The 14,102-nt window shown below is 56.1% G+C and overlaps 1 protein-coding gene across 1 annotated transcript in view; it reads left to right on the top strand.

Moving 5' to 3' along the window:
• The window catches only part of ADCY3 (adenylate cyclase 3), a 105,378-nt gene that overhangs the window by 78,591 nt on the left and 12,685 nt on the right, over positions 1-14,102 (top strand). The window contains exons 4-12 of the mRNA XM_011950995.1: positions 3,854-3,984; positions 4,560-4,671; positions 4,841-4,968; positions 6,181-6,339; positions 7,309-7,374; positions 7,613-7,790; positions 9,155-9,298; positions 11,267-11,409; positions 11,557-11,718. Of these exons, the coding sequence (XP_011806385.1) occupies positions 3,854-3,984; positions 4,560-4,671; positions 4,841-4,968; positions 6,181-6,339; positions 7,309-7,374; positions 7,613-7,790; positions 9,155-9,298; positions 11,267-11,409; positions 11,557-11,718 (1,223 nt within the window). The remainder of the gene's footprint in view (positions 1-3,853; positions 3,985-4,559; positions 4,672-4,840; positions 4,969-6,180; positions 6,340-7,308; positions 7,375-7,612; positions 7,791-9,154; positions 9,299-11,266; positions 11,410-11,556; positions 11,719-14,102) is intronic.

Raw genomic sequence — 14,102 nt, 5'->3', positions numbered from 1 at the left:
CCTCTTCTCACAGCTCCACAGACGGTGGCCCTCTTCTCACAGCTCCACAGACGGTGGTCCTCTTCTCACAGCTCCACAGACGATGGTCCTCTTCTCACAGCTCCACTGGGCAGTGCCACAGTAGGGACTCTATGTGGTGGCTCCGACTCCACATTTCCCTTCCACACTGCCCTAGCAGGGGTTCTCCTTGAGGGCCTTGCCCTTGCAGCAAACTTTTCCTTGGGCATCTCCATATATCTTCTGAAATCTAGGCAGAGGTTCCCCAAATCTTAATTCTTGACTTCTGTGTGCCCACAGGCTCAACATCACGTGGAAGCTGCCAAGGCTTGGGGCTTGCGCCCTCTGAAGCCACAGCCCAAGCTCTGCATTGGCCCCTTTCAGTCATGGCTGGAGTGTCTGGGACACAGGGCACCAAGTCCCTAGGCTGCACACAGCACGGGCACCCTGGGCCTGGCCCATGAAAGTACTTTTTCCTCTTAAACCTCAGGGCCTGTGATGGGAGGGGCTGCTGCAAAGGTGTCTGCCGTGCCCTGGAGACATTTTCCACATTTTCTTGGTGATTAACTTTCAGCTCTTCGTTACTTACACAAATTTCTGCAGCCAGCTTGAATTCTCAGAAAATGAGTTTTCCTTTTCTATCGCATAGTCAGGCTGCAAATTTTCCAAATTTTTATGCTGTTTCCCTTTTAAAACGAATGTCATTAATAGCACCCAAGTCACGTTTTGAATGCTTTGCTGCTTAGAAATTTCTTCCACCAGATACCCTAAATCATCTCTCAAGTTCAAAGTTCCACAAATCTCTAGGGCAGGGGCAAAATGCCACCAGTCTCTTTGCTAAAACGTAACAGTCACCTTTGCTCCAGTTCCCAACAAGTTCCTCATCTCCTCTGAGACCACCTCAGCCTGGACCTTATTGTTGATATCACTATCAGCTTTTTTGTCAAAGCCATTCACCAAGTCTCTGGGAGGTTCCAGACTTTCCCACAGTTTCCTGTCTTCTGAGCCCTCCAAACTGTTTCGACCTCTGCCTGTTACCCAGTTCTAAAGTCACTTCCACATTTTTGGGTATCTTCAGCAATGTGCCACTCTACTGGTACCAATTTACTGTATTAGTTCATATTCATGCTGCTGATAAAGACATACCTGAGACTGGGAAGAAAAAGAGGTTTAATTGGACTTACAGTTCCACATGGCTGAGGAGGCCTCAGAATCATGGTGGGAGGCAAAAGGCACTGCTTACATGGCGGCAGCAAGAGAAAATGAGCGAAAAGCAAAAGTGGAAACTCCTGATAAACCCATCAGATCTCGTGAGACTTACTATCACGAGAATACCACGGGAAAGACCGGCCCCTCGTGATTCAATTACCTCCCTCTGGGTCCCTCCCACAACACGTGGGAATTCTGGGAGATACGATTCGAGTTGAGATTTGGGTAGGGACACAGCCAAACCATATCAAAGAGCAAAACCACTGTAACCGCTTCAGGCAGGGGCCAGTGCCTGCCAGGCATGCTCACCTTGTCCTAATGGTGTGATTTCCTGTAAGAAAGGTGATAAATTCTCCTCATGAAGCTACAGAGTGCAGACGACGGGGACCTATAGCAGAGCTGATTCTCCCAAGGGAGGCCTCTGGTTTACCAGGTGCTGAGGGCCCGAGTACAACAGCAGACTCTGGGGACCACTTGGAGCTCCGCTCAGAGGAGTGGAATTGAGCCTTCACCACCTCCTCCTGCTCCAGAGCAGGCACATCTGACATGCAGGATGAGCTGACTTCTCTCGGGCCTCAGGGACCCCTGAACTCAGCAGAGCCGGAGCAGTGGGGCTGCTTCCCTGCCCAGACCTTGTCAGGAGGTGAAGTCCCTGGCTGCTGCCCCTGTGACCTGGGATCTGCAGCCATCCAGTCAGGCCCTGATTGCTGAGGACCAAGCCACTAGTTCTAGGTTTTCTGGCCACCCTGGACCCAGGGTGGTAAAGTCTGGGATCTGTACTCTAGATACAGAGCTCCTGGGCATCCTGAGTCCCTGCCCACGCGCTCCTTGCCTTTCAGCAGCCGACCCCATGGCAACACGGGCCTAGCCACCCGGAAGCCCCCCACCCTGAGGCTCAGTGGCCACCTGTCCTCCAGCCACATCTCTGCCCTCCAGTTCCCTGGCCTCTGCCTGTGCCTGCTGCGGTTTCATTGGTATCTTGACCCTTCTCTCGACACACTTTCTTTAGTTACGTCCCCGCCATGAGCCAGTTCTCATGTCCCTTGGCCTTTTACAGTTTCCATCCTGCAAAACCTCAACTTGGGGTTCTCCCCCAAGTGCCCCCCACCGTCCTTCACCAGACGCCATCATCACGTCCCCCCTCGGGGACGGGGGCAGTGCTGCCCTCTTGACCAGCTCCCTGCTGGGCCTCCCACCCCGGCTTTGCCTCTGCAGCACCACGTTCTGTCCCTGGTTTTCTCTCCCTACTGCTCATCCAACCCATGGCTTCCAGGGCAGACGGTTCAGCCCAATCTCCTGAGCGCTGCCTGCAGGTGCCTGCACAGAGGCCCCGCAGCGCCTCAGAACCAAACCCTGTCTTTGCCCTCACATCTGCCGCTCCTCCTCTGTTCCCCGTTCCAGAGACTGGTGCCACTCAAGCCGCAGACCTCTTCTGACAAGAGCCACATAGTAAATACTTTTGGCTCTGTGGGCCACACGGTTTCTGTCGCCTCTACCCCACTCTGCCACTGGAGTGTTAAAACAGCCAGAGACAGTATATCAACCAATGAGCATGGCTGGGTGCCAGGAAAACTTGATGAAAACAGAGAGGATGGCTTGGGCAACGTGGCAAGACCCTGTCTCGACAAAAAATGTAAAAATTAGCTGGGTGTGGTGATGCATGCCTGTACTCCAAGCTACTTGGGAGGTTGAGGTGGGAGGATCACTTGAGCCCAGGACGTTGAGGCTGCAGTGAGCCATGTTTGTACCACTGCACGCCAGCCTGGGCAACAGAGCAAGACCCTGTATAAAAAAAGAAAGACAGCAGCAGTCAGATTGGGCCCACAAGCCACAGTTTGCTGACCCTGATCTAAACCATGCCTAGCTCTCAAGCCATATTTCTGTTTTTACCTCCATGGAAATCCCTGAAGGACCCTGGTGCACTTTGCGTGTGTCTGTGACTTGGTGTACATGGCTGCCTCTGACAGGAGTGCCCTCAGCATCGTGTCTTGGGCTTGGCCAAGGCTCCTTCAGGAAGGCCTCCTTGATGCCTCCTCCCCAGCCGACCTCGGCCCCTGCCTCTCTCTTGCGTAGTCCTCTGCTCTCTTTCTGGGCACAGAACTTGCCATGCTGCACTGGGCATGCTTACCTGTGTCCCGGTGAGACCCTCCGCTCTCTGAGGTGGATGTTCTTGCTGGTTTTGTGTCGCTGGCACCTTGTGTGGTACCTGGTCTGCTGTCAGTCTTTGATCGGGTCAAAGCAGAATTTCGTGAGCGATGGCTCTGTGCAGCCATGGCGGGTGGCTGAGGTGACCCCACAGGGCTCCTACCGGGAGCGCTCACGGTACAGCAGCCCACGCAGGACTGTTGTGCTTCTTGTGGCACGGGGATGCTGAACACAGAGCCACGTTTAGGATGCTTCACTGCACTTCTGGCTCCCCTCAGTTGCTCTGAAGGGGCCACTGCCACCCTCAGCCTCGTCAGGGCCAGAAGCTGCCTGCCCCAGACCCCTGGCTGTTCCCGAGGCAGGTCTGTGAGGTCTCTCTGGAGGGCAGCGTGGTTCCCGGCTCATGTTTCTTGCCAGGATTGGGGCGTTTCTTCCAAGAAATATCTGAACTTGCCCCTAGCAGGCCCTACCATTGCTTCTGACCCTCTCCTGTCCCTCCCAGGAGAACCTCATGCTTTCCATCCTGCCCAAGCACGTGGCTGACGAGATGCTGAAAGACATGAAGAAAGACGAGAGCCAGAAGGACCAGCAGCAGTTCAACACCATGTACATGTACCGCCATGAGAACGTCAGGTACGCCGGCCTGGGGTGCGGGCTCTGATGGCAGAGTAGGCTGTGGAGGGCTGCGGCTTTGCAGGACCCACTAGGCGCTGTGGGCTTTGAGAGGTTTTCCAGGGACTAGAAGCGAGGCTCCCCACGGCACTCATCAACCCAGCGGGAGAAGCTGCCGGCAGGTGTTTCAGCTACAGCGTGTTCTAGGCTGCCTGGTCCAACCCCATCATAGAGCAGACATCACCCAGAGTGGGGAAGGGATTTCTGTGAAGTCACCCGGCTGTTCAGGGCCAGCACTGGGGCTAGAGCCCTGCCCTCTGATTCTAGGAAGAAGGATGAGTTCAGCCCAGGCAGGAGTGGGCAGTGTGGGGTGGTCCCCAGGCACCACAGGGAGGGATGCCTGCAGGGGGAAGTCCACTAGGACAAGTGCAAGGTCAGAGCCCTGACTTTACCTGGAAGGGCCAGGGTCTCACTGCCCTGGAGGGGGTGAGGGAGGACCTTCTCCCACCCTGATCCTGGCTGCCCTGTGGGTTGGAGAGGGAGCGGGCACACCTCACTGCCTGGGGCCTCACCCCCATGGTTCGTTCCTCATGCAGCATCCTCTTTGCCGACATCGTGGGCTTTACCCAGCTGTCTTCTGCCTGCAGTGCCCAGGAGCTCGTGAAGCTGCTCAACGAGCTCTTTGCCCGCTTTGACAAGCTGGCAGCTGTAAGTCCCTGGCCCCGCCTGGCTCTCCAGCAGGGCCTGCCCTCATGGCCTGTGCCTGGCCACCATCCCCGGCCCCATGATTTTCTCCCTCTGTCCTTCCTCTGCTTTCTTGGCCACTCCTCCCTCACTGATGAGGGGCTGGAGCATAGGCCAGGCCCTCCCCTTTCAGAAATACCACCAGCTGCGGATTAAGATCCTGGGTGACTGCTACTACTGCATCTGCGGCCTGCCTGACTACCGTGAGGACCACGCCGTCTGCTCCATCCTCATGGGGCTTGCCATGGTGGAGGCCATCTCGTAAGTGGGGTGCCTCTGGGAGGGAGGCTCCCAGAGCAAGGGCCCCAACCCTGGACCCAGGGAGAAGCAGGTCTTCTGCTCTGGCCACAGCCCCTGGGTGGGGGATCGGCTGGAGGCAAAGACTGTGCCCTGTGGGACACAGCGCTGGTTGGCGGGTGGCACAGGTCCCTGCTCTGGAAGCTGGGATGTGGCTTACCTTCCTCACGGCCCAGGGCACCTGTAAGCCTCCCCCAGCTTGTGGGGCCCACTTTTCCAGCCTTAGTCCATGTATTCCCTTTTTGCTGGAAGTTGCAGTTGTGAAATTCCTCACACTTCCTCACACTTGCTAGGACCCCCACAGGTGCTCCCCATCTCTCCTCAGTGTTTTCTCACCATGACCCCCAAAGGCACTGCCGTCTCCATCTTGTGATGCAGTGACTGTAAGCAATGTTGGCCGGGTGCGGTGGCTCACGCCTGTAATCCCAGCACTTTGGGAGGCCAAGGCAGGCGGATCACCTGACGTCTGGAGTTCGAGACCAGTCATGACCAACATGCAGAAACCCCGTCTCTACTAAAAATACAAAATTAGCCGGGTGTGGTGGCACATGCCTGTAGTCCCATCTACTCCGGAGGCTGAGGCAGAAGGGCTTTAACCCAGGAGGCAGAGGTTGCTGTGAGCCGAGATTGCGCCATTGCATTCCAGCCTGGGCAACAAGAGTGAAACTCCGTCTCAAAAAAAAAAAAAGAAAAGAAAGCAAGTGATGTGGCCTTTATCCCAGGGGCAGTAGTCCAGGAACTCTAGCATCCTCTCCCTTCCCTGTCAGACACATTCAGGCAAGGGACTGTTCATGGCTATTTTGTTCACCTCTACGTCTGCAGCACCTTGAACGTGCCTGGCACATACTTAACGCCCAGCGAAATATTCACTGCATGAATGAATAAAAGAGTAATCGGCAGAAACTGGAGGCCCCTCGGGAAGTGGGGATAGGGAGGGAGAGTCTCTTGGTGCCCTTGTCCTGCTGGCCTATGATGCCTGACTCTGGGCTGGCCCTGGCCTGCCTTACCCCCGACCCAACACCATGGGTTACTGGACTTCAGTGCAGGCGGAAAGCTGTGGGGACCTTACCAGGCCCCCTCTTGTGGAGGGGAAGAGGCCCACGATGAATTTCTTTTACAGGCTGGCTGTCTTGTGAAGGCCACGCCCTGACCCTCCTTTCTGTGTGTCCGTGGCAGGTATGTGCGGGAGAAGACCAAGACTGGGGTGGACATGCGTGTGGGGGTGCACACGGGCACCGTGCTGGGGGGCGTCCTGGGCCAGAAACGCTGGCAGTACGATGTGTGGTCGACTGACGTCACTGTAGCCAACAAGATGGAGGCCGGCGGCATCCCTGGGTGAGTGCCCTTCCGCGGGGGCAGGTGTGAGGACTGGGGAGGGGACCGGACCGTCCCCTCCATACCACAGGGCTGTGACCCTGATGAGGGACAGGGGGCCTCAGAGAAGGTCCCCCCACCACCCCGGAACAGCATTCCTCCTGTCCTGCGCCAGCCCTGGCTAAGGCCGTTCTGACCTGCCTTGGGGTGAAGCCTCTTTGGGCCTGATGTTAGATGTGTGTCCAGGCTTCTCCTGCCTGGACCCTGCAGTAGCCTGTCCTCCTTTACCCTTTACCCACTTAGGGGGCTGCCTCCCCTTTACCCACTTAGGGAGCTACCCCAGCTCTCCTTATGCCAGCGCCCAGGTCTCCCCAAAGAGAGAGTAATCAGCAGTCGTCAGTGGCGGGCTCGGAGGCAGTGTTTTGCAGGTCACAGTGCGATTACATGTCTTACTTGAGCTCCTTTACAGGATCAGTGAGTAATGGAGGCCCTGCCTTTAGCAGGGCCAGGCTGAGGGAGGATTAGCTCAGCCTTCCCCACCTGGGCCAGGCAGCTTCCTTCAGTGGCATTTAGGATTCTTGCCCTCAGTGGTGACTCCTCAGAAACGGGTTTTGTTTTCCCTTGGCAGCAGGGGTTACAACTGAGAAATGTGCAAGGTGGGGGATAATTGGATCTTGTGGCTCACACTTGCAATCCCAGCCCTTTGGGAGCTGAGGCGGGTGGATCACCTGGGGTCAAGAGTTTGAGACCAGCCTGACCAACATGAAGAAACTCCATCTCTACTAAAAATACAGAATTAGCCAGGCATGATGGTGTGCACCTATAATCCCAGCTACTTTGGAGGCTGAGGCAGGAGAATTGCTTAGAACCTGGAAGGCAGAGGTTGCAGTGAGCTGAGATCACGCCACTGCACTCCATCCTGGGCAACAGGGCAAGACTGTCTCAAAAAAAAAAAAAAAAAATCCTTATCACATTTGATCCGCTTCACAGTGGATCAAAGATTGAAGAAAGATTGTACTCCTGTGTCGTGGCTCCAACACTGAGGCTGAGATGGGAGTAGGTGCCACACGGCCCACACAGCTAGTTAGTGGCCACACAGCTAGTTAGTGACCACACAGCTAGTTAGTGGCAGATATTCCACTTGGCCCCTGCCTCCACTTGGCCTCTGCCCCACATGCCCGAGAGACATGGGGCCGAGCAGCAGCCAGTGCATCTGTGGTCCATGGACTGTCCCCGGGGGTTGTGAGGGCCACCTCTGGCCGGCGCTCAGGGCCTCTCTCTCTCTGCAATTCAGGCGCGTGCACATCTCCCAGAGCACCATGGACTGCCTGAAAGGGGAGTTTGATGTGGAACCAGGCGATGGGGGCAGCCGCTGTGATTACCTAGAAGAGAAGGGTATTGAAACCTACCTCATCATTGCCTCCAAGCCAGAGGTGAAGAAAACAGCCACCCAGAATGGCCTCAACGGCTCGGTGAGTTCCCCACCCCACTCCCAGATTAGGGGGTTGGAGAGGAGGAGATTAAGGAAAGATGGCAGGAGAGTTGCAGGACCCAGTGGTGGCTGGCCATGAGAGGTGAGTGGCAGGCTGGCACCCTTCCCGATGGATAGCTGGTTTCTGGGGGAGACGGTGAGTGTAATTCATGGCAAGTTGCAGTGGAGGTGACTGTATCCAGAAGGGGGGCACTGGAGATGTGTCGGTGGCACCCAGGAGAGCAGCTGGGCTGGAGCTCAGAGTCTCCTGCACGGAGGAAGTGAGTGAAGCCACCGGAGTGACATGAATGCTCAGGGAGAGGCTCACAGACGAGGCTGGGAGTGGGGTGACTGGTCATGGGGAAGGAGGACCAAGGCCAGGAAGGTTTCCTGAGTGGGAAATGAGGAAGGAATGAGATAGAAGTAATAGAGCAGGGGTGTCCAATCTTTTGGCTTCTCTGGGCCGCATTGGAAGAAGAATTGTCTTGGGCCAAACATCAAAGACTGCGGGTTGAACAAGCTTGCAGCAGAGCATCCTATGGGCCTGCCCTCTGGCCTGGTCTTCGTGTGGGGCCCCCGGAATATCTACAGACCTGAAGGAGTCAGCAGCTTCCCCAGGCCTGTCCACCAACCCCCAAACACCTCCTGTCAGTCTGATTAGAAACCAACAGCAGCTGTTGCAGAAATTGATCCCTTTACCATCCCCTACTGAATCTGGAGGTTGTTTTATTTTTTGTAATCTCTCATGTCAAAACCGTTTCCTCCAGTATGAGAGTCCATCTAACAAGACTTGGAATTAAGGAGCGTGGTGGCTGTCAGGGAAATCGCGTCATCTGAGACTGCTCAATGGCTGAGGCTTTGCCTAATTATGGCTAAAGCAAAGCCCACTCTGGTGAGGCTGCAGGAGCGATGGCTGATAGAGTCCCTGTTGATTCTAACCTCGATGTCGGTCTCATCCAGTGTCATTTTAAAGGCCTTCTCCTGGGATACAACTCCCAAATTTGTATCTCCAGCCCCAGTGGCTTTCCTGCACTCAACATACAGCCACTTGTATGCCTCCACTTGTACATCTAATAGGCATCTTAAATGCCACCTGTCCAAAGCTCCTGCCCACCTTCCCACTCCAAAACCTGCTCTCGGTCTTCCCATCTCAGTTAATGGCAGTTCCATCCTTTTATTAATAATTGCTCAGACCAAAAAGTTTGAAGTCATCCTTGACTCCTCACTTTGCAATCCACAAGCAAGTTCCATGGCCTCCGATCGCTCTCTAATCCCACCACTGCCTTCCACACACTTGTCACTTCCAGCCCTGTCTGTGCCACTCATCCCACGCCCGGATCATGGCTGAGCTCTCCTTTCCTCTAGGCTCTGCCCAATGGAGCACCAGCTTCCTCAAAGTCCAGCTCCCCTGCCCTCATTGAGACCAAGGAGCCCAACGGGAGTGCCCACAGCAGCAGGTCCCACAGCAGCGGGTCCACGTCGGAGAAACCCGAGGAGCACGATGCCCAGGTGTGTGCAGGGCTCAGGGCAGGGGGTCACTGAGGGGCCAGATGCGGGCAGACACCAGGAAGCAATCCATTCCTGCAGCAGGAGTCCTGTGCTGGGGAGACCTGGCCACCACCCAGGACCTCCTCCTGCTTAGCATTGTAACCATGGGCAGGCCACCCCTCCAGCCCCACAAAACCCTACTGTCTCCTCATCAGTTACATGTTGGGGTGACCTGGATCCTGCAGGTTTGAGATCAGTGAGGACCTCCATGGAAAATTCTATAGGATCTGAGACAATTTTGGAAGTGAGATTTCAGACCTGGACTCACCCCTCTGGCTAGGTTCATACCCAACAAGTTCCATGCAAGATGGGATATTTCCGCAGCCCCCAAAGGTGAGGAATTAGCATGCTGTCCCAGAGTGCAGGCTGCCTCTTGGGGAGCACCCAGAACTGGTCCCTGACTGCAGGGCGTCTGGAGCATGTTTCCTGGTGGAGGTCAGTGCTGCAGAGATGGGGTGTCTGCCCTGCCGGGGCTGCCAGGCTCACCGTGTGAGGGGCACAGGAGAGCTGGCCCTGGTGCCATTAGAGCAGATGCTGTAGAACAAGATGGTAGACGGGGCTTAGGGTAAATTAGGTTTTTCTCAAGTCCCCCAACATTCAGCAAGTTTTCCTTATTGCAGTTTTCTTGATAGAAAGTGGAGGTACAGACTCAAGGCACTCACTAGCGAGGAGGACACAGATACAGCTTTAGCAGCCTGTGATTTTTCGGGCCCTGACCCTTAGCCAGGCCCACGCTGCTCCCGGACCTGCTTCAGGAACAGGATCCTGCTGCTGCCACAGACCGTCCATGTGATTTTACAGAAGAGGAAGATGTGGCTGGGGAAACATTATCTGGGGTCAAACTGTCAACCAGTGGCACACCTGTGCTGAGGCTTAAGACCAGGGAGTCTTTTTTTTTTTTTTTTTTAGATGGAGTCATGCTCTGTTGCCCAGGCTGGAGTGCAGTGGCATGATCTTGGCTCACTGCAACCTCCGCCTCCTGGGTTCAAGTGATTCTCCTGCCTCAGCCTCCTGAGTAGCTAGGATTACAGGTGTGCACCACCATGCCTGGCTGATTTTTGTATTTTTAGTAAAGACAGGGTTTTACTGTATCGGCCAGTCTGGTCTCAAACTCCTGACCTCAAGTGATCCACCCACCTCAGCCTCTCAGAGTGCTGGGATGACAGGCGTGAGTCACCGCGCCCGGCCCCAGGGAGTCTTGACTGTGGCTCCCAGATGCACTGTTGCACCCGTTCAGACAGCTCTCAGCTATTGAGCGTGCCAGTCTCAGTGACTGTTTAGACTGATGGCTGTGTCATCACAGCCAGGATTCCTGTTTTTGGAGTTGATACTTTGTTTGGAGTTGATACTTTTTCCTTGGAACTGGGAATAAAATGGTAGTGGGTGCCCCAGCTCCACCCACCCGCCCCTTGTCAGCCCTCTAGTGATGAGAACATTCTTTTCTCTCCCATCACTTTCCCCCTCAGATCTTCCTTTCCACATGAGCCAGATGGGAGTTCCTTTCATAGTTCCCTGAAGTCCTAGAGTTGGGAGCCATGCATGTCCCCAGGGTGCCGATGTATATGGCCCCCACATCTACACAGCAGGAAGTGCCAGGACTGTCCCAGCCCGGCAGCTGTCTCGATCACAGGTCTCCTACTCAGGAGCCAGGGGCTGCTCCCTACAATGCTGTCATTCGCGACCCTCCCTGCAGAGCTCTGGTGGGGCCCAGGGAGCCAAGAAGGCCTGGAGCATTGGGTGTAGACCCAGGCCACGTGGAGCCACACGGGAGCACGGGGAAGACTTCCCGGAAAGGGACTTGAGAGCTGGAGGGACTGGTCCTCCGAGATGCCCTCTTTGGTTCCTTTCCTCCTCCACCTCCGTCTTTCTCAGCTCCTCCCCGCCACTCGGTCCCGTCTCCCCCACTCACGTTGCCTCCCTGGCTCACAGGCCGACAACCCCTCATTCCCCAACCCGCGCCGGAGGCTGCGCCTGCAGGACCTGGCTGACCGAGTGGTGGACGCCTCCGAAGACGAGCACGAGCTCAACCAGCTGCTCAACGAGGCCCTGCTCGAGCGAGAGTCTGCCCAAGTGTAAGCGCCACCCGGAGGTGGCCAGGCCCACTGCTCCTCCCGGGCCCTGACAAGGGATTCAGGAAACCGGGCATCCCAAATATGGTCCCCCTGCTAGGCCGAGGCAGGTGTGGCATTTGGGATTCATGGGGCTTGTTCCCACTGCAGAGTAAAGAAGAGAAACACCTTCCTCCTGTCCATGCGGTTCATGGACCCCGAGATGGAAACGCGCTACTCGGTGGAGAAGGAGAAGCAGAGTGGGGCTGCCTTCAGCTGCTCCTGCGTCGTCCTGCTCTGCACGGCTCTGGTCGAGATACTCATCGACCCCTGGTGAGGGAGGGGAGGGCCACAAGTTTCCTCGACTGCGGCGGTGCGGGGAGGCAGGTGTCTCAGCAGGAGCCTGACACTGGGGAGCAAGCCTGACCCCCACTGGGACGGCCCCACGGGCTCCAAGAGTGCTAGGTGGCACCCTGGGCTTCCTTCCTGTATGTTGCCCCAGGTTTTGGAGCAGTCCTAGCATCAGCATGGGGATCTGGCCAGGATCAGAAGGCTGGAGACCTTGGCTGGATGGGCCCACAGTGATTCTTGGGACAAAGATGGGGACACTGCATCAGCCTCAGTCACCAAGGCTGACCTGGCCCCTTTCTTGGCTCATCTTGATAAAGATAGATTTTAGGCTCTGGGCACAGACTGACCCCTCTTGAACACAGCAGCAGGCCCTCCAGGGCAAGGTGGGCCTCCTGGAGTCCCCAGCTGGTGAAGTCCTGTCTGAGGGTGATGACCACTCTCTCGTTCTCCCTTTCTCCCCTTGGCCAATCGGGGATTTCCCCGTCACAGAGGATTACTCCTGACAAACTGTAATCCTGCTGGGAGCCTTGGGCTCGGTCACACCATCTAAGATTGTGGGGGTGTGACCATGTGCAGGCCACTGCAGGCTCCGGCACCATCTGTTTTCTCGTCTGTGAAATGAGGAGAACAACCCCTGCCCCAGCTGACACTCAGGACTGTGGTGAGGCTCAGATTCACTGATTCCATGAGTATTGATTGGTTGTCTGCTTCATGTCTGGCGATTAGGGGCTGGGGCCATGGCAGTGATGCGGCATACAGAAACCCCTGCTCTCGTGAAACCTGGGTTCTGGTAGGGGAAGCTATAGGCATAAGCAATTAAACAATTAAAATACGCATCCATGCAGGAGTAAGTATTGCAGATCCAGGGCAGGCAAGGAAGGAAGTGGGTACGCTGCCCGGGGGCTTTGCTTTGTTTGCATTTTGATGTGGGAGGATCAGAGCAGGCCTTGCTGGCAGGGTAATATTTCAGTAATGCCCGGAAGCAGGTGAGGGGCGAGGCTTCTGCTATCTGGGGGACACCTGCTTCGGATAGAGGTGCTGAGGCTGGAGTGGCCTGGCCCCTGGAGGCACGGTGAGGAGGCATTGCAGCGGGAACAGGGGCCACTGGAAGAGTAGCAGGAGTCCAGCTCAGAGACGTGGGGCCTCAGACGCCACCGCAGGGCTCCAGCTTCCACTCTTAACACAGGAGGCCACCGGAACAAGAGAGCAAAGGAGTCCCTCGTTGTGACATATGCCCGGAGAGGCTCCACTTCTGCTGAGAACAGTGCTTAGTGAGCACAGCAGGAGCAGTGAGACCAGAGGAGACCAGATAGTGACCCAGACAAGCCACTGTGGCAACCAGGCCAGGCCGAGGAGAGAGGAGGATCAGTGGTTGGATTCTGAATTTTCTGGATTGACGGATGGATGCTGAATGTATTTTGGAGACAGAACTGACAGGATTTGCCGGCAGATTGGTTGTGGGGCGAGAGTGTGGAGTTGAGGACGTTTCCTGGGCTTCTGATCTGAGCAGCTGGCAGGACGGGGGTGCCGTTAACCAAGATGGGGACGAGGTGGCAAGACAAAAGGGCAGACACAAAGATCAGGAGTTCGGTTTGGGATGCGTGAAGTTTTTAATGCCCACAAGCCAAGGAGGCCAGAGTCCATGATCTGGAGTTCAGAGGGCGGGCGGGGTTGGAGACGTGAACCTGGCGTCGCCAGCATGCAGGCTGTGCAGTAACACAAGACTCGCTGAGCTCAAGGCAGTGTGTCCAGATGCAGGGACGGAAAAGTACCAGCAGGGACTCAAGAAACCAAGTGAGAAAAGTGTCTCAAGGAGGGGTGAGAGGTGACTGAAAATGGGACGTGGATTTAGCTACCAGGAGGTTTCTGGGGCTCTGGGCAAGGGCACCTTCCAAGGAGGCGTTAAATGGGGATGGGTGTGAGCAGAGGGTATGGAGAGCAGGTTTCCGGGAGTTCCGGTTAAGGTGGATGTGTTAAGAATGTGTCCCCTGTGAAGCTGGGGGCGGCTGCCACAGGCGGACTCTTAGCAGCCCCCGGCAGCGAGGGACCGATGCTGCTCCGTGCTCTGTCCCTTTAGCACAGCGACATGGCAGGGGCGCATTCCTAAGATCCCTGCCCAAGTTTATCCTGGGCTGTGCCCAGGCCACCTGTGAGTCGTTCCCTCTCTGGGAAATGTCCCAGGCAGCAGCTGCAGCTGGAGAGTTGCCTGTTCCCAGGCCAGCACTCAGCTGGCGGCCCCTCTCATCAGGGCCTTTGTCCTGTTCTGCACGGCAGGCAGCAACAATTTCCTGGCACCGCGTGGAGCTGTACAGGCACAGGCATGGCCTCGTGCTGTGCCGAGGGGCCTCCCCATCCCCTGTCCCCCG

Source organism: Colobus angolensis, unplaced genomic scaffold (assembly GCF_000951035.1).
Source record: "Colobus angolensis palliatus isolate OR3802 unplaced genomic scaffold, Cang.pa_1.0 Scaffold109, whole genome shotgun sequence".
NCBI lineage: Eukaryota > Metazoa > Chordata > Mammalia > Primates > Cercopithecidae > Colobus > Colobus angolensis.
This window is presented reverse-complemented; position numbering and strand designations above follow the sequence as displayed.